The 16,993-nt window shown below is 34.8% G+C and overlaps 1 protein-coding gene across 10 annotated transcripts in view; it reads right to left on the bottom strand.

Moving 5' to 3' along the window:
* PRPF40A (pre-mRNA processing factor 40 homolog A) overlaps positions 1-16,965 on the bottom strand; it is a 54,697-nt gene extending 37,732 nt beyond the window's left edge. For 5 of the 10 annotated variants that reach the window (XM_019922583.3, XM_019922585.3, XM_019922584.3 and 2 more), the window contains exons 1-4: positions 16,413-16,965; positions 15,141-15,272; positions 2,821-2,901; positions 1,618-1,648 (exon numbers count right to left, since the gene is read on the bottom strand). In XM_019922583.3, coding sequence (XP_019778142.1) covers positions 1,618-1,648; positions 2,821-2,901; positions 15,141-15,272; positions 16,413-16,814 — 646 coding nt within the window. In that variant the 5' untranslated portion in view covers positions 16,815-16,965. Of the gene's footprint in view, positions 1-1,617; positions 1,649-2,820; positions 2,902-5,900; positions 6,024-15,140; positions 15,273-16,412 lie in introns of those variants that run through there. The other 5 variants (XM_019922587.3, XM_019922586.3, XM_033860184.2 and 2 more) reach the window with 2 other exon arrangements.
* Between the last annotated feature and the right edge of the window lie 28 nt (positions 16,966-16,993).

Below are 16,993 nucleotides of genomic sequence, written 5' to 3'. Positions count from 1 at the left end.
TTTCTCCTTTTCTTGCTAAATAGGTGTTTATCTTAACTAATTCCTGTTTCTCTGCTATACTGCTGAAGTACAGTAATGTGTCAGAACTCTGATTCTATGCTTTAGATTTCTGACAAGTTTAATTATCTAGGTTCCAAACACATGCTGTACAATACAGAATCCTTTAGCCACCATATATGCCTGTTTAAACTAACATTTAAATTAAGATTAAAATTTTAAAATTCAGTTCCTCCTTTGCACTAGCCACATTTCAAGTACTCAATAATTACATGTGGCTGTGTTTACTGTATACAACACTACAGATTACAGAACATTTCTACACTTACAGAAAGTTCTATTAGATGGTACTGTCCTAAACTATCAAAGCCATCTTAAGACATAAGGAGAAATCCCTATTAGTCACAAAGTTCATATGAATAATCTTTAATTTAGGAAACTAGTAGCTTAAAACTATATGTAAAAAAAACAAGAGACTGTAAAAAGGAAACAACTAAGTACATATATACAGAGAGCAATTAAAAAAAGCTAGTATGGAACATCAATAATAGAGTCAAAGCATTTAAAAGTAACTAAAAAAAAAACTTTAAAGTAATTTTCCAGGATTATTTAGGGTAATAGTAACCACCTCTAGATATCTAAATAGGCTAAAATACTATTCTAAGGTATTGATATATCAGAGGTATTGATATATCAGAACATCATTACAGCTTAAAGAATGAAATCTGTGAAACATCTTAAAAAGATCAGTTATGGCCCATATAAACCTCCAGGAAAGCACACAGTGCATTTTAAACATATTTCGACCCATAATGTTCAAAAAAAAAAGTTTTGGCATAATCATGGGACAAAGTTCACCATCTGGAATACTAAATTACATGGAACATTACTTATTCATGTATAATTGAAGCATTATTATATGTTAAAGTCACACTAGTCATAATAAACACTTATTGGTAACTAGCTGAAAAAAATATATTATCACAGGGCTTACAAACTGCAATGACTATAAGGATCAAGCAGGTATCAGAAAAATGAGTGAAGTAGTCCAGAAGTCTGAGAGCACATGCTCGATATCTGAAGTATGGAGTAGCTACCCATTCCACAATGTTTAGTGGAATAAACACTAAAGTTTTTACTGAGTGCAATAAATGAGTGCAAATAAATGAGTGCAATAAATGAGTGCAATATTGAGTGCAAATATGGACTCAACCAGAATTTTCCATTCAAATATTCTCTGAGTATCTACTGTGTTGAGAAAGACCACTGTAAATAATAAAAGTTCAGATCATCCAACTTCTCAAGATAAATTAAATTTTTGTATAGAATGATAAATTCAATCTTTATGTAAGCCTGCAGACTTTAAATGTCAGCAACTAATTATAAAATTTAAAAACATCCCGTGGGCCAAAGTATATCTGAAGATCAAATCTGGTCTCAGAATTCCAATATCTAAAATTGTGATAATTTCTTATGGATTTCCATTTTCCATTGCTTAAAAAAAAAAAGAATCAGGAGCTGATTATAGTGCCCAAGAGACACTGTTTTATTCCTCACTGTAACACGGTTGCTACTGTCCAAATTAAGTCTAATATATATCACCATAAATGGTATACATACCTGCTGCTACATCCATATTATTTACTCCTGGCTGTAAGAATAAAAATGAAATTAGTAACATTCACCTTGCTTAAACTGTATTTTATATACGATTCTCTTAAAGCATAATCAGTCCCCTCTATGTATCAATTCTCTAGCCACTGACTCAAAGATTCTTGGTTAAGTTTTAGTGATCTCAGTTCCCTGAGCTTGCTATAAATTGTAAAAAAAAAAAAAAAAAAATTGCAGTAATCTGGGACTACTGAAGCACTTTAATCTTAAGTGTTTTATTTATATAATTATCGGTTATATAAAGATCCACAACCCTTTACCCACAATTCTAAGATCCAAAAAGCTCTGAAAAACAAGTTGTTTTTTTTTTTTTTAGTTTGGCACCAAAACTCATCAGTGGCAAAACCTATCCTGAATGATATGAACTGTTTACAGTCTTATTTATCCCACATCAGAATGAGTATCTTTAAGTTCTGCTTTAGAAATATTGTGTTAGAAATTAAAGTGCACGGCCCAAGATCCCGTGGGAAATTTTTACATAATTATTATATACTATATGCAATGTATTACTTTATAATATAAAAAAAAAAATTGAAATGTATCTGGCCCTAGGGGTTTTGGATACGACACTGAAAGCCTACCCCAGTGGAGTATGCCACATCTGTTCATTATAACTAATAAATAAGTCATGCTAACTTGAATATCATAATGATTTCTATATTGCTATACCACCCAATAAGGGTGATAAGAGTATTCAAAGATTTTCTAAGTAATGTGCCACAGCTGAAGTCTCATGAAATGTGGATTTCAAATGAAATCTTCTGATTTCTAAATTTAGGATCTAGTATTAAATCACATCCTATCAATTTTTAATTAGTATATGGTAAAGCAAACGTCTGCTCTTTCAGATTAGAACGCTACAAGAACAATAAAGTGCTTCTGGCTAAGGAATTATGCTTTTTAGAATTCTAGACTTGTTTAATGTAGAATTAACTTAGTAACTAAGGATGTACAACAATTATAATATAAATATAGGAAAAAATGTAAATGCCTGGATTCAAGAAACTAAAAATAAAAGTCCATGTAATTCCCATCGTGTAGTACTTAGGAGGCACTTAAAAAGCTAACATGATTGCCTACAAAATACGTATGTTATCTCATAGACAAAAGAAATCAAAACATCACAGAAAACAGTTACTTTCACAAGATTACCGGTAAGGCAGGCTGCATGGAAGCCTGAGACATGTGAGACATCATCATTCCAGGCATTACTGAAGACATCATTCCAGGCATCTAGAACAAAAGTAAAAAAAGATTACTATATAAGACCAAAGCACCTAATAGGATTTTAAGAATCTATCTGGTTATTAAAACTAATATGTACAACTTAGGATTAAAACCCAGTGAATACTACACTACATGAATAGTATGCTTAGTAAGTGCTTGTTGAATGAATGAAGTATTTTTTTAATGACCTATTTTAATACTTATGTCATTATTTATATGTATTGTCATAATTATTTTAATACATTTAAAAGTTTAGACTATGGTATGTTATTTGTAACTTAAAATTTAAGAATATTAATTTCCTTTTAATTTTAACTCAACACCCATGTTTTTCTCTTCTTTGGAGCAAGGCAAAAAAAATTTTTCAGTGTTTCTCACCTTTGATTTTTAATATCTGATTAAATAATTTTTATAGCCATCTGGTCTTTTTAAAACTTCTAGCTCAAAGGTGCTTATAATTCAGTGACTTTAAACAAATACATAAAAAACAGATTTTTCTAACTCAAGTCATCTATGCTGTCTCTTATAAAGAAAAACTTAATAAAGCACATACACATATGCATATCTGGGGAAAGAATATATTAGTTTGGGGGCTTAAACTCATCTACCAATAACTGTTATCCAAATCTATGAATCAATCTTCACTACTTAGTATGAATAAAAATCATGAAGATTAACATAAATTTCCAAAGGATTCTGACGCAATGTTCACATATATTAGTATAATCTCATATCATAACTTTAATCTTAATATGAACGAATGTAAGGAAAACATGAAGGGAGATAAAATTATACAAAACAATCATAGGTCCTGGAACAAGGTAACCAGTTATTCAACAGTTTTAAATTAAATGAACAATCTGAGAAATAGGAACAACAAAAAAGAAATAAGCATATTGGTCAACAGGAATATATAAAGCCTACTTAAGGTAGAAAACACTTGAACACTGACGTTTATTACTTTTGAAAGTCAACTCATGAAGCAAAACCAGGCTAAATTATCATTAAAATGAAGTAGCATGGTACTAATGGATGAAAAAACCAAAAAAGCCTTTTTGTTCCACAAAATATTCAATAAACTGTTTAAACATCACTAAACAAGAACTTGACTAGAAATGTGACTAGAACCTGAAATACAGGTCAAATAATAGTTGACAAAAATAAAAGTGCAGAATTTGAAAACAAAGCAGTGACAAGCATCTACAACTCAAACTAACAGAATGAGAACTAGGCTTTTTCCCCTTCTCCCCTCAACAGATATACCCTCACAATTAATTCTGCTTTAGGCTAATAGCAAATATGTTTGAATTCTTTTAAGAACTAACTAATTATGGGGGGAAGCACGGTGGGCCACAGAGAGAAATGGCCTGCTATTAAAATGGTCTGCATATAAAATCAAAAGCTAATAACATGTCCAAAAACTAGACTTCTAATCTAAATGGAGAACCTGAAATTTGAAAACTTAAGAGAAAAATGAATCAAAGTATTTTCTCATAAGAATTAAAAATTGTGGGGGGAAGGATAAACTGGCAGTATGGGATTAAGAGATGCACTCCACTATACATAAAATAGATAAACAATAAGGATTTACTGTATAGCACGGGGAACTATATTCAGTATCTTGTAATAAACTATGAGAAAGAATCCAAAAAAAGAATATAGATACATACATATATATGTATAACTGAATCACTTTGCTGTACACCTGAAACTAACATAATATTGTAAATCAACTATATTCCAATTAAAAGAAAAGAAAAAGAAATTCCACATTAAGCAAATATCAAAACTATGACTACAAAGACTTTGTGGCAACATGAAAAATGCTTCTGACTCCATGTTAAGAGAAAAAAGTCACAATCAAAATTGTGTGTACACTACGATTAAAATTTTTAAACAGAGATGTACACACAATAAAATTTGGAATAAAATATACCAAAAATGATAATTAGGGAGATGGAATATGGGTTATTTATTTTTCATTCTACTTTCAAACTTTCTGGAATGATGTATTTAAAACTAAACATGTAAATTAGAAGAATTCTGTGCTAAATCTTAAAAAAAGAATTAAAGACATTTAAAAAGGGGGAAAAATCTCCATCATGCAACACAGCATTTCCACACGATAGCAGTACAAATGACTGTACAAATAAATGTAATTTCAAATTAAAGTACTCTACTTCATAAGAGACACAGTGATCAAAGCCCATCCAAAACCAAAGCACAAAAGAGCTTACATATAACAAATGTTTACTAGACCAGGCAATGACACAGCAAACAATATTTGAAAATCATTAACGAACAGAATTTGACAGAGTTCTCTCAATTGTTCTTCTTCCCACACTTCAAACTTTAAAACATCTCAAAACTTTGCCTTTAGACTAGAACTCATGGTATCGGTTATATAATGAGATTTAATGTCAAATAAAAAGCTAAATTCTCCCTCTGTATCTCTGTAAATTCTGAGGGGTAGCAACTAGTTAAGCTTGTTCAACCTGACGAAAATTGGCAAGATTCTTAAATTATGTACAACCAAATATTCTAAAAGTAAATAGATAATTCTAAAGCAAAACTGTGATGTTATTAACATGAAACCAAAGAACAAAAATATAAATATGCAAAATACTATGTTTTTATGAAAAGCTATTACAAGAATTTGGCCTGTTTCCCAAAGCTTGAGGAATCTATTTTGCGGAAATGTTATGATTTCCATTTTTCATTAATTCTAGGATACACCTAATATGGAGATGCATGTGTCAACCCGTCTGACTGAAGTTGAATTCTTTCAGAAGATTTGTGTTGACTTCAGCCAGTCACTTGGCAGCACCATCAACCTGAGACCATTAAAAATTTCTACGTTATTTATTTACTTGTTTTAACACCACACTGATAATGGGAATATAGGCTGCAAGCTTATGAGAGAATTGGCGTGTGGTTTAAATCCTGATCAGAAGTGATTTTTCCCTCCTTTTGCCCAATAAACAAAGTTGAGACATTCAAGTTACTTTGCTGTCCTTTTTTCCATAGCAGATTTACTTCTTGCTTCACACGGAGGGAATAGCCCTTTGGCATCCCAGCTTTATTCGTAGACTTCTCATTTGTTTTTTTCTCACGCAGGGCACCTAATATAATGGAGTGTCTCATCAATGATGACATCTTAAATTCAATGAAAACAGGATGTTGGTTCAAAATGGTTACAGGGACAAATTCTTAACATAGTTGCTACAGTAATGCCACAACAAATTCCACAAGCCAGATCATTCTTAAAGCTACAAAGTGGTAGCTCATACTAAGCTTATTGTGAAGCACGCTATAAAATTACAATAACCTTGTAGAGCTTCATAAATTTCCATTTAAGCTACTTTGGCAAACATATTAAGTGCTGTAATTAAGCATTTCAGTTGTTAGGAGACAGAGAAAGAATGGTTATGGGTGAAAGACATATATGTGAGATGTAAGCTAAATTGCCTAAAATATTAAACATCTAAATTTAATGGACACTTTGGCACCTTTAAAAAGTAACTCAGATATACAACTTGATATGCTTTATTCAAAGTGGCCAATGATCTGTGTGATGTTTCTATTTCTCTCCTTTTAATGATAAAAGTTAAATCAAGAAGAATCTCTTGAAAATTCTAAGAATCACCCATTTGAAGAAAATTAAAAATGAGTAAAAACTAGGGAGCACCACAGAATCCGCTCAGTCATTCTTAGCATCCCAGTTTAGAAAATGTCTAATGTTAGATAAAAACAAGCATGATTCATTGATCACTCTAGATATTTGAATTATAAAAAAAGGTACAGTAATAAAAGTAATCCTATCAGTGCTACAGCAAATTAGTTATACAAAATGTAAATTAGCCCAATTTTATTAGGATATGAAAACAAAAGTGTACATCTTCATGTGGGCACCTCAAAAGTTCTTTTCTTCATAATTATTTCCTGAAGTTTTTCCTGCTGGAAAGAAATCACACAATCTAACCTATTTTTTGTCTAAATATTAACTCTTGAATTTGGTTGATTTTTAAAAATCACTCTTGCTGCCAACCTGTAGCTACAAATTGATTACCTAAAAAGTTTGATTCTTGCCTTTATACTTGTTCCTTTTAAACGTGCTAAAGTCAATTCCACAAATACACTCTACAGAGGCTATTAACATTAAGCACACAGTATTTTAAAACAACTATTCCCTACACCACTAACTTACCTTATAAACAAATACATAAATGAATGCAAAAAATTAAGTTTTGAATAAACGCAAAAACTACATCTTTGAATGTAACTAAATACTCATTCAATTGGAAATAAATGGAAATACCTGTTTAAAGGCATGTCCTTAACAACCCAAAGTGGCTTAATTTTGGGACAATCATTTAACCTTACTTCCTCTTCATCTACAGTTATATATAAACTCAAAACATGTCATTTTCTTATATAAGAAACATTTAGATAAAAAATAGACATTATTTGCACAAACTGCTCCCACAGGGAGTAGAACCTTACCATTTAATAAATCAACTGCCAGTATTCAAAATTATTTAGTTTGCTAAATTCTCTCAACCTGGAGACTTTAGAATTCACTATAGTATACACTATTCCTTCAAATTCTAAGGAGGTGTAACATGGCATAATCTCATACTGCTATATAGGGAAGCAGCCTAGTACAGCTATTGAGTATACTCTGGATTCAGACTGCCAGAATTCCTACCCCAGTTGGCCACTCACCAGTTATGTGATCTTGGGCAACTTTACTTAACCCTCAATTTCCTCACCTGCAACATGGGGGAAAAAATAGTACTTATCTGATAGGACTGTTGTAGGGATTAAATGGAATGATACATGAATACACACAGGCACTTAGAACAGTGCTCAATAAATGAAAGCTGTTTTATTACCACTGCTCTCCTTCAACTCATGTAATGAAAGTATCTCTCATGTTGCCCCTTCTCTCATCTATTCCCTAGCTATCTGTTAGTTAGGCACTTTGGTTCTTTAAAAGCATCTAGTAAATACTGTAAAACCATCACCTTCAGTAGGAATCAACACACGTAATGAGAAGTCAATCCCAGATTAAGGATCACATTTAGTGCTGGCTCTTCAATGTCGCTTTACAATTCACTCAACTCTCTAGGCCTTCCTATTCCTATCTATAAACTGGACATCTATCTAGCCAATCCACTTTTCAGTCAGGAGGATCAAATTCAATAGGTTATATGAATCAGTTATATACAAACATCTGATAAAAATTATAATTCTAACACAGATTAGGTATCACAGTTCTATTCCCTGAAACCTTAAAAAACAAAACTATGTGAAAAAAAGGCAAGTAAATAGTTTAAATTATTTAGTCCACTGTCTCTTGCTAAACCCCAAACTTCTTAAATGAGGGTACAGAAAATATAAAAAGAAAATCACTGGGTGTTGATATGTGACACAAAAACTTAGAAAAGGAGCTGAATAAAAATGAATTGTATCACTTGAATTTTAAAAAGTTCTAAACATACTGTGGATACACACACAGATTGTGGTGTCTCAAGTCATATAGAATCAAAGATTTTATAAAACTTACTCTAAAAATCATCTAAACCTCCTTTTGGACATGAGCCCTCCAGAACGCAAGTACAGAGGAACACAAGACTATTACTATCTTCTTCCCCAATTCCTTTAAACTAGATTCAGTATTATATCTAGCTAAATCATTAAATATTTGTCCATATGAAAATTTTTAGCTCCTTCTCAATTGTGGGCACCTTTAGGACAAAGAGCATGTTTAATTTATGTAAGTATTACTCGTACAGAAGAGAGTTACATAGACATAGCAGAGACTCAAACACTTGTAGTAGACAACTTTATGACTAGCCCTTATTTCTGTATAAGGAAAGAGAGGGTAATTTTCTATTATATTCAACAAATATATGATCATAAATATGTAATGATCTTAAAAGTACTAAAAAAAATCATCTTTCAGAGAATTAACAACTTTCTTGATACCCAATGACCGAAGAAAGTATACCAAGCCCACGTTCTCAAACAGAAACTTAATGCTCATTCATTAATCAAAAGGTAATTTAAAAAGTCTTAACCCAAACAGATCAGGAGCTAATAAATAAGATTTGAGAATTTTGTTAAAAAAAAGTCTAAGATAAATGAGATGAAAATTTTGTTTAAAAAAAAAAAATGAAAGCCTAAGATAAAGCAAACTGTATTTCAACTCAGTTCTCACTTGCTGGCATGTTTAGTCCTTTAAGAGACACGGCTAACAGCAACACTCAGATTTGGAGAAGATTCAGATTTCCACTTTGAGTGTAGTGCCCCAAGTAAGAAAGAAGCAGATAGAGGATTTTCTTTCAAGCCTGTCATACAAAATACCACATCTTTAGTAACCGCTAACTATACTTAACTTTTTTTAATAAGTAGAAGAAACATGATGACTTGACCAGGGAGAAAAAGAATACAAATATAAAAGATTCATCTCCACTAAATATTCGAATGTCTACAAGTATCGTGACAGTCAAATCAGCAGTTAAAAGATGAGAAAACAGTGTGGCCAGGCACCTGAGTGATACCTGTAAGTTCCCTGAGTGCATGATATATATATAGTGTTCACCTTTGTACTAATACACGGTCAAGAAGAGACTTAAATGTCTATTGACGAAAATGGGCAAAGTCTATTGGCTAAATTGACCTGACAATGGAAATATGAAGATATGGAAATAGGAAATAAGAATGAAAGACTAATGACAACTTTAAATGAGACAGTGTATATCTACTCATTCCAACTTAGAAACCTTCACAACTTAGGCTAATTCTTTCTCTAGGTAAAAAAACAAACAAAAACTCAAGTGCATAGCTATGGATATAAGTAGATGCCAAATGTGCACTATCTACTGATATACCACTTGATAATGACTGGAAGTCATGTCATCAACATTTCTAACAAACCCAATCAAAAACCAACAGGTTAACCCATTGAGATCTTTTTTGGTTTTTTTTTGACCAGGCTGCGCAGCATGCAGGATCTTAGTTCCCCCACCAGGGATGGAACCCGTGCCCCCTGAGTGGTGTCTTAACCACTGGACTGCCAGGGAAGTCCCTTTTTTTTTCTTTCCTTTCTGATTTCACCATTAATGAATACATTTGTTGCACTCTACAACTCTATGAGCTGTTACATTTATGTGTGTTAATACTGATTTCCACATTGCCCTTTTATCCTGAAGAGCAGACTAAATGGGTAAGTGATCCCAATTCAGCTTTTCTCGCAAAATGTTAATTACAGGCAGTGTTAGTTCTATGCAATGTGCTAGACAAAGCAAAATAAACAGATAACAGGGGGGCAAGGGAGACTGTGGAAGTGGGGGAGAGGAAGATGGCCAACTAAAACCGAAAAATACTAAGTAAAAAGTTTTAAAAGGCTTCTGCAAGACTTCTTAGCATCTTTAGAAAATACTGCACCCTGCGAATCTCAAAGGGGTGGAGGGGTGCAGTTCATTCTTCCAAAGTGACATGGTCTTTTTACATCTCTTCAAGTAATCTCGATATACTCAGAAATACTACTCTAGTTGAAGTTTTTGAATAGATGAGTTCATATTTAAATGAGTTGCTATCTAAAGATACTGAAACTAAAACCTATCAAAATCTAACCATATACACAGCCCAAAAGTTATACCAACACAGTAGGTATGGGTCAATCTATGTTTTAAAATGCACTCACCTAGGTAATATAAATACATAAAGAAAGTTACCTAGATTCAACAATCTACGAGCAGATAAGCTAAAAAAAAAAATCTTTTTCACTGGCTAATGTTCAATTCAATGGCAAGGACCCTATAACACCCAAAAGTGAGGATAACTCACAAGCAACAACAGCATAACAATTTATCAAGACAGTCAGATAAATCTAAGACACCAATCAATATATTGGATTTCTCTGGAAGGCCTATATTCCAAATCATCATTTCTCCCTAGGGTATGGAAAAATCTGGTAAAACTTAAAGAGATGATCACCAATGAAGTCATACAGACAGAAATACATTTGCCTGTAATTTAAAGTAAATGGAAGTTCTTTAGTTTTATTCACCAAACAAAAATTACTTATTTCATCTTAATTATCTTCCATTTTTGTCAAATTGAAAATCAACAGTAGAGACAGACCCTAAAAACAAGAATAAGTGGTAACAGTGTGAAGTCATAAGTAACCGCTGAAAAGTCACATGTAACACTGACTAACTTTCTGGCTTATATTGTAGGAAAGGGTATCTGCGTTTGTTTCATTCATTCAACAAGTAATTTACTGAGCACCCATGATGTGCCAAGAACTGTGCTCAGCACCTATAGACTTCTTAAAAGTTCAGAACACAGCCCCTGCCCCCTAAGAGCTTACAACTGTTGGAAAGGCAAAGCAAATAAACCATAATAAAACAAAACAAGTGCTAAAATAAGTGAAATAGTAAGAGTTATGGGCGGATTACGTAGGATTTTATTTTAATAATCTGAAGTGGAGGTATATGCTGGGAAAATTTATTGTTGAGGACCTCTTGGAGAAGGCAGGACTTGAAATGGCAGAATTTAGGTAAATAAAGGAAAGCTCATGGTAGTAGAGAGCTGGGGGGCAGGAGAGCAAGAAAAACAGCACAACCTTGGTCATGAACTAATATAGTTACTCAAAATACCATGAAAAGACCAGCCCGCGTTCATATTAGGGAATGTGAAGACATGCAGCTGAGAATCGTGCTCTGAATTATATACTATGGGAGATAACTGAAAGTTAAATTGTGGAAAGTAGACATTACGCTATAGGCACAGAAAAACAGTGGAAGTTCTACGGCAAGGAGATAACTCATTGAAATCTAAAAAGAGTTTTTTGGGGGACAAGCTTGAAGCAAGAAAACCAGCTTAAAAGTTGTAAAGAGTATCTTAGGCATGACAGTGTAATGACTTAAGCTCAGATAGCAGCAGGAACAGAAATAAGGTCTATAAAAACCCGCCTTACTCAGTACAAGAACATGAAAATCTGACTTATTTTTAAAGAGGAATTATTCATTTATCAGTTTATTGAACAAAGGCAACAAGAAAAAAATAATGAATAATTAGAATTAGGGGGGCATTACTAAAAGAATTTCCTATTTTTACTTGCATATCAACCCATAAAATCTTATACATATCACCTATCCTTATCAAATGATCTAAACTGAATCATAGGTTATTAGAGCTGAAAGGGACCTTAATTCTTTTACTTTACTCTTCTCATTAAAAGAAGAGGAAAATTAAGAATTAAAGAAAGAAGACAAAGTCAGGCAGAAAGACTCTCTTGGGCTTAAGTGAAGGCCAAATTGCCTGTGATAAGGATGGTTATGCTGTAGAAAAGACAACAAAAGAATAAGACGTGAAAATATTTTAAAGCAAAACATTATTTACAATACACATAGAGAAAGAGGACAGCTTCATACATAATTATATCTTAATACAAATCTCTACTGCCACCAAGCAGGAAAATTATTTTATCATTAACATTTGTAAACTTGTAAGGTCCCTTCCAACTGTAAGATCCTATAACTCTGTAAAAGTAGAAGCACAACTTTCCCATCTGAAGTTAATGTACAATAAGAAAGGCAAGTTTAACCTACAGGATAAACTTGAAAGAATATTATTAAGACCTATTTGATAATTTCCAAATATCTATTACTACTAATAGATTCATCCTAAATTCTAAAAAGACATTCTAGGTTATCTCCTGAACTAAAACAAACATGCTACTCCTCTAATCTAAATCATCTGCTGCATTTCAAAAAGTACAAACTCTGGTTTCTGTAGACTGTTATGTCCAGTCTGCATATTATTTTACAAACAAGTTTTAAAATTTCATGTCATGTTCAGTAACATCCCAAAGACCACAATCACTTAGCAAGTAAGACTGCCACCAATTTTAGTCCTCAGCTGGTCCCAGAATGAGATCTTAATGCGAACTAGGCAATATACATGAAGGTTCCATAACCTTCAATTGCAAAGTCTAAAGAATTTGTGAATTAACTATTTAAAATTTGATGACAGAACCCTACCAACTTTGTGTCACTGCAGTGAGCTATATAGGCATCCTGCTTCTTCTCATTATCTTCTGATCACTTACTGCTCACTTATACTTCTGAGGGCGGGTAGACAGAAGACATGATGCAGAAAAAAGGATCAAGTTTGCGAATTATCAACTTTTATTTTAAGGTAGTTGTTTATAGGGCTTTAAATTAGATTTCTGAATACATGACTGTTTATATTATCCATGCCCTCCGACTCTGTTATCAAAGCTAAAACAAGAATTTGTTTTACCAAGACTTGGGCCCCATATTTGTTAGATATCAAGAGGAAAAAAAGGAATAATCTAAGGGAAAAAAAAATGGGTATTCTCTTGAGTTCCTCAGAGCTGGGTTCTTAAGTCATTCAATCGTTATCCTAACAGGAGCCAACAGAGAGAGACTTCTGAACATCTAAACAGTCAGGTACGCTTAAAGGCACATGGCATATACTGGTCTAGGAAAGAAGTAGAAGAAAACCACAAGGTAAAATTCAGAGTATTTGAATGGATGTGTACCAAGTAGCAAATAACCTTACTAGGAAGATGGTCACTACAGAGCTAAAGAGAAAGGGCCATAGAGCAAACTGTGACCAGCTTATGTCAATGAGATACATGAGTACTTAAAAAATAAAATCTGCATTTTACTCAAAATGACTAGCTGGTATCTTGGTTTTGGTAGTGCAACAGCACCAATACAGCAAGGGCAAGCAGGTCAATCCCTTGCAAAACTTACCTTGATTGGCCCAATGGAAACAGAAGGCCCCAGAAAAGAGAGAAGCATCTGGCAGTAGCAAATTGTTTTATTTTATCTTTCTGTGGAAAGAAACTAATTTTAAATAAGAACCAGAGCATTTAAAGAATAAATATTTTTTAAAGCTCATTATCTAGTTAGAGCAGCTCTACTGAGAAAACAAGAAGAGCTCCTTGCTGCTTAGAGATGGAAAGAAACAGAAGAGGAATCAGAGTTGTTTCTCCATCACCTAGGGAGTTTTAAAACTTGTGCTATCCTAGAGTAACAGAATAAATAGTTCTTTTATTTAAAGAACTCCTACAGGCAGAATCTTTTGGGCCTGGTGCCTCTGAATAAAGCTTTTTATACAAAATTAAGGGCTATACTCTTAAATACCTTAAATAAAAAAGAAGAAAACCACTTGACATTAAGCCCTTCTATTCTTAAGAAAAAAAAAAAAAAACATACACACAGAGCGAGCTCCTTTCTCCACTACAATTTCACCAATAATTCAAACCATCAAGGCTTAAATGATTATCAAAGCAAATGATGCCCCCAACTGGCAGAAAGATCATACCTAATTGACTGGCTTTCCAAAATATTTTGTTACCCTAAATACTTGATGATTTATTGAAACACTAAATGGAAAGAACCCAGCCACCAAAGGATATGTGTATTATAGAACCTAACAGGGGGCATAAAATTATTTACGGTAACTGAACCTGTTACCTTTCTTGGATGCTTTTCTAGGAATTAAGTTCTATTGAACTCATTGAGTCAGCATTAAAACCGTTTGGTCCAAATCACTCCCACAAAATGTTTACAATTTATGCTGGAGATGGAAGGGACAGCTCAAAAGCAGAAGTGCAGAAGCAAAAATCATTTTAAAAAAACAAAATAGTATAAGTGGAAAATAAACTACCTATTTGGCACCGTCCTATGAAGAACCAAATCAGAGTAGAACCTTCCCACCTCCACCCCCATTGCGCGCGCACACACACACACACACACACACACACCAGGAAGCTTTTTCAGGAATAAAATTAATCCTAAGCCAAAGGCCTAAACAACTGCTGTTTTCAGATTCTATGCATGTACAAGGTCCACCAACAAAAATTATATTGACATAGCATATTTACTTCAATTGACATACTTGGGGGGAAAGTCATTAAACTAAAAAGCCTACATGTACTTTGCTACTTTTAAATTTAAAAAAACAAACAAAAACAACTCAATTTTGTTGCTGTAGAAAGTAAATCTCTTATACAGATTTTTCATTACACTCAAAATTTGGTTACTGTCATGATTATACAACATTTCACTTAAAAACTTTATTCTGGCATAAACTGAAACTTAAACAGCTGTAAGTATTGACCCAGATTTTGAAATTCTTTGACACAAGAATACCATGGGCAAAAGTAAACAAAGAAATACAAAACAAAACATTCTTACTTGTCCCATTGGTGGTCCTCCCATTGGGGGCATCATTTGCGGCATCATTCCATGAGGTACAGGAGGCATGTTCGCTCTCTGACCCATAGGATGCATTCCCATTGGGGCATAATGCATGCCAGGGTGCCCCATCTGAAAAAGAGGGACAATTTAAAAATTAGTAAGTACCAATAAATGCTTCTCAAAAATCTGATTTCTACAAATCAGTTATATGCATGACATAATATCTGGCTAATGTGTGATTCAATTACTGAGTTAGTTTATACTTTCTTGTCTTAAATAAAATGTACAACACCAGTATTTATGAGGTTGCACCTGACCAAATTTCAGAACAAAATGGAAAACATTAAAATCATCACTGGACACCTAATTCGTAGTTGTTGCTGTTTTAAGTATGCTGATTTAATCAGTTACCAACTGGTTTGCTAAACTGGGAGGAAATGCATGTGAAGGCCAACTTAACTGTTATGGTGAAAACCACAACTTTGTCCTACTTCACACAGATATCAGCTAGTCAACTATTTTTATTTTATAACTTCATTTATTCTTAAATTCATGTCTAAGATGATTTTAAGCTTTAAAACGCTGAATTTACCCAATTAACTCAGATGAGGGCTGGTCTTACACAAAACAAACAGTATTGGATACCCGGGGACACTTCCCTCCTAACAAGCAAACATATTATTTCCTAAGAGAATCTCTAACACAGCTAAAATTACTCCTGCAAAAAACAAAACAAAACAAAAAACCCAAAGAATGAGGTCTGTCACTCACGGACACTAAATGCAAACAACTAATTCATCCATCTTAACGCGCTTTTATAAGACAACTACTTTCTTTACTTGTGTGTCCATTGTTACAGGTCTTAAAAGCAGGAAATTATCTCCTGCCAATTCTCCCAGCTGTCCCCCCGCTGCAGACAACACTACTACTAGTGAAGAAATTCTGGCAGCCTCTATTAAAGTCTACCGAAGAAAGTCTCTGCCTTCCCCCCGCCTGCTTAATCGGGCCTACCTCTCCAAAACGCTCACCCCGCCTAGGGCCCAGCACCTCCACCGCGCATCTGCCTAGGCCAAACCCACTGGGAACTTCCACGGTCCCACTTCCTTTCCTTTGTGCATCCCCGCCCTCCCATTTCTCTCCCTCGGAACATATCCCACCATCTCGAGCTCTTCCTTCGTCCACTCTCATCTTCTCCTCCTGGAGAAAGCTTCCTGTCTCTGACTCCGTTTTTCATTGTGCCGCTTTCCCCCTGCCCCACCGATCCCTTACCGAGGGCCGTCTCCTCAGGAAGCCGTCAGCAGAGACCCAAGAGCTGGAGCAGAGGCTTGAGCCGGACAATCTCCGCTCCCCGTCCCCGGGACCCCGCGAGGGAGGATGGCTCTCCATTTCACTCACCATGAGGCCTCCACGCTCGGCTCCCGTCCCCGGCCTCATCGTCGGACTCAGACTGCTCCGCCGGCGGCCACTGCCGCTACACATACCAACAAGAAGCGATCTGAGTGGCTGGCGCCCACTGGGGCTAAAGGTTAAAGGCTGCCCTGCGCTACGGGGCGGGATCAGCGGGGCCAATAAGCTGACAGGCTTCCCCGCTGTCCAATCAGACTGCGCTGCCGACACGCAGCTCTTCGACGATTCGCCCCCAGCCTCAGCCTCACTCGGCGTCGCCTGCATGGAGGGGGGAATAGGGGGACGGAGGAAGTTTCTGCGCCGACTCCTCTGCCGGGAAAACTCCACCAACTTCCCCCGGGGAAGGGAAGACAACTGTATCCCAGCTTCCCGAGCTTAGACAGCCTCACCCCGTAGGGGGTGGGGCAGTGGGGGCCTGCCACCTTCACCCCCCGCCCGAGTCA

Source organism: Tursiops truncatus, chromosome 7, assembly GCF_011762595.2.
Source record: "Tursiops truncatus isolate mTurTru1 chromosome 7, mTurTru1.mat.Y, whole genome shotgun sequence".
In the NCBI taxonomy this organism is placed as follows: Eukaryota; Metazoa; Chordata; class Mammalia; order Artiodactyla; family Delphinidae; genus Tursiops; species Tursiops truncatus.
The sequence above is the reverse complement of the archived record's forward strand: the minus strand, read 5'-3'. Positions and strand labels throughout refer to the sequence as shown.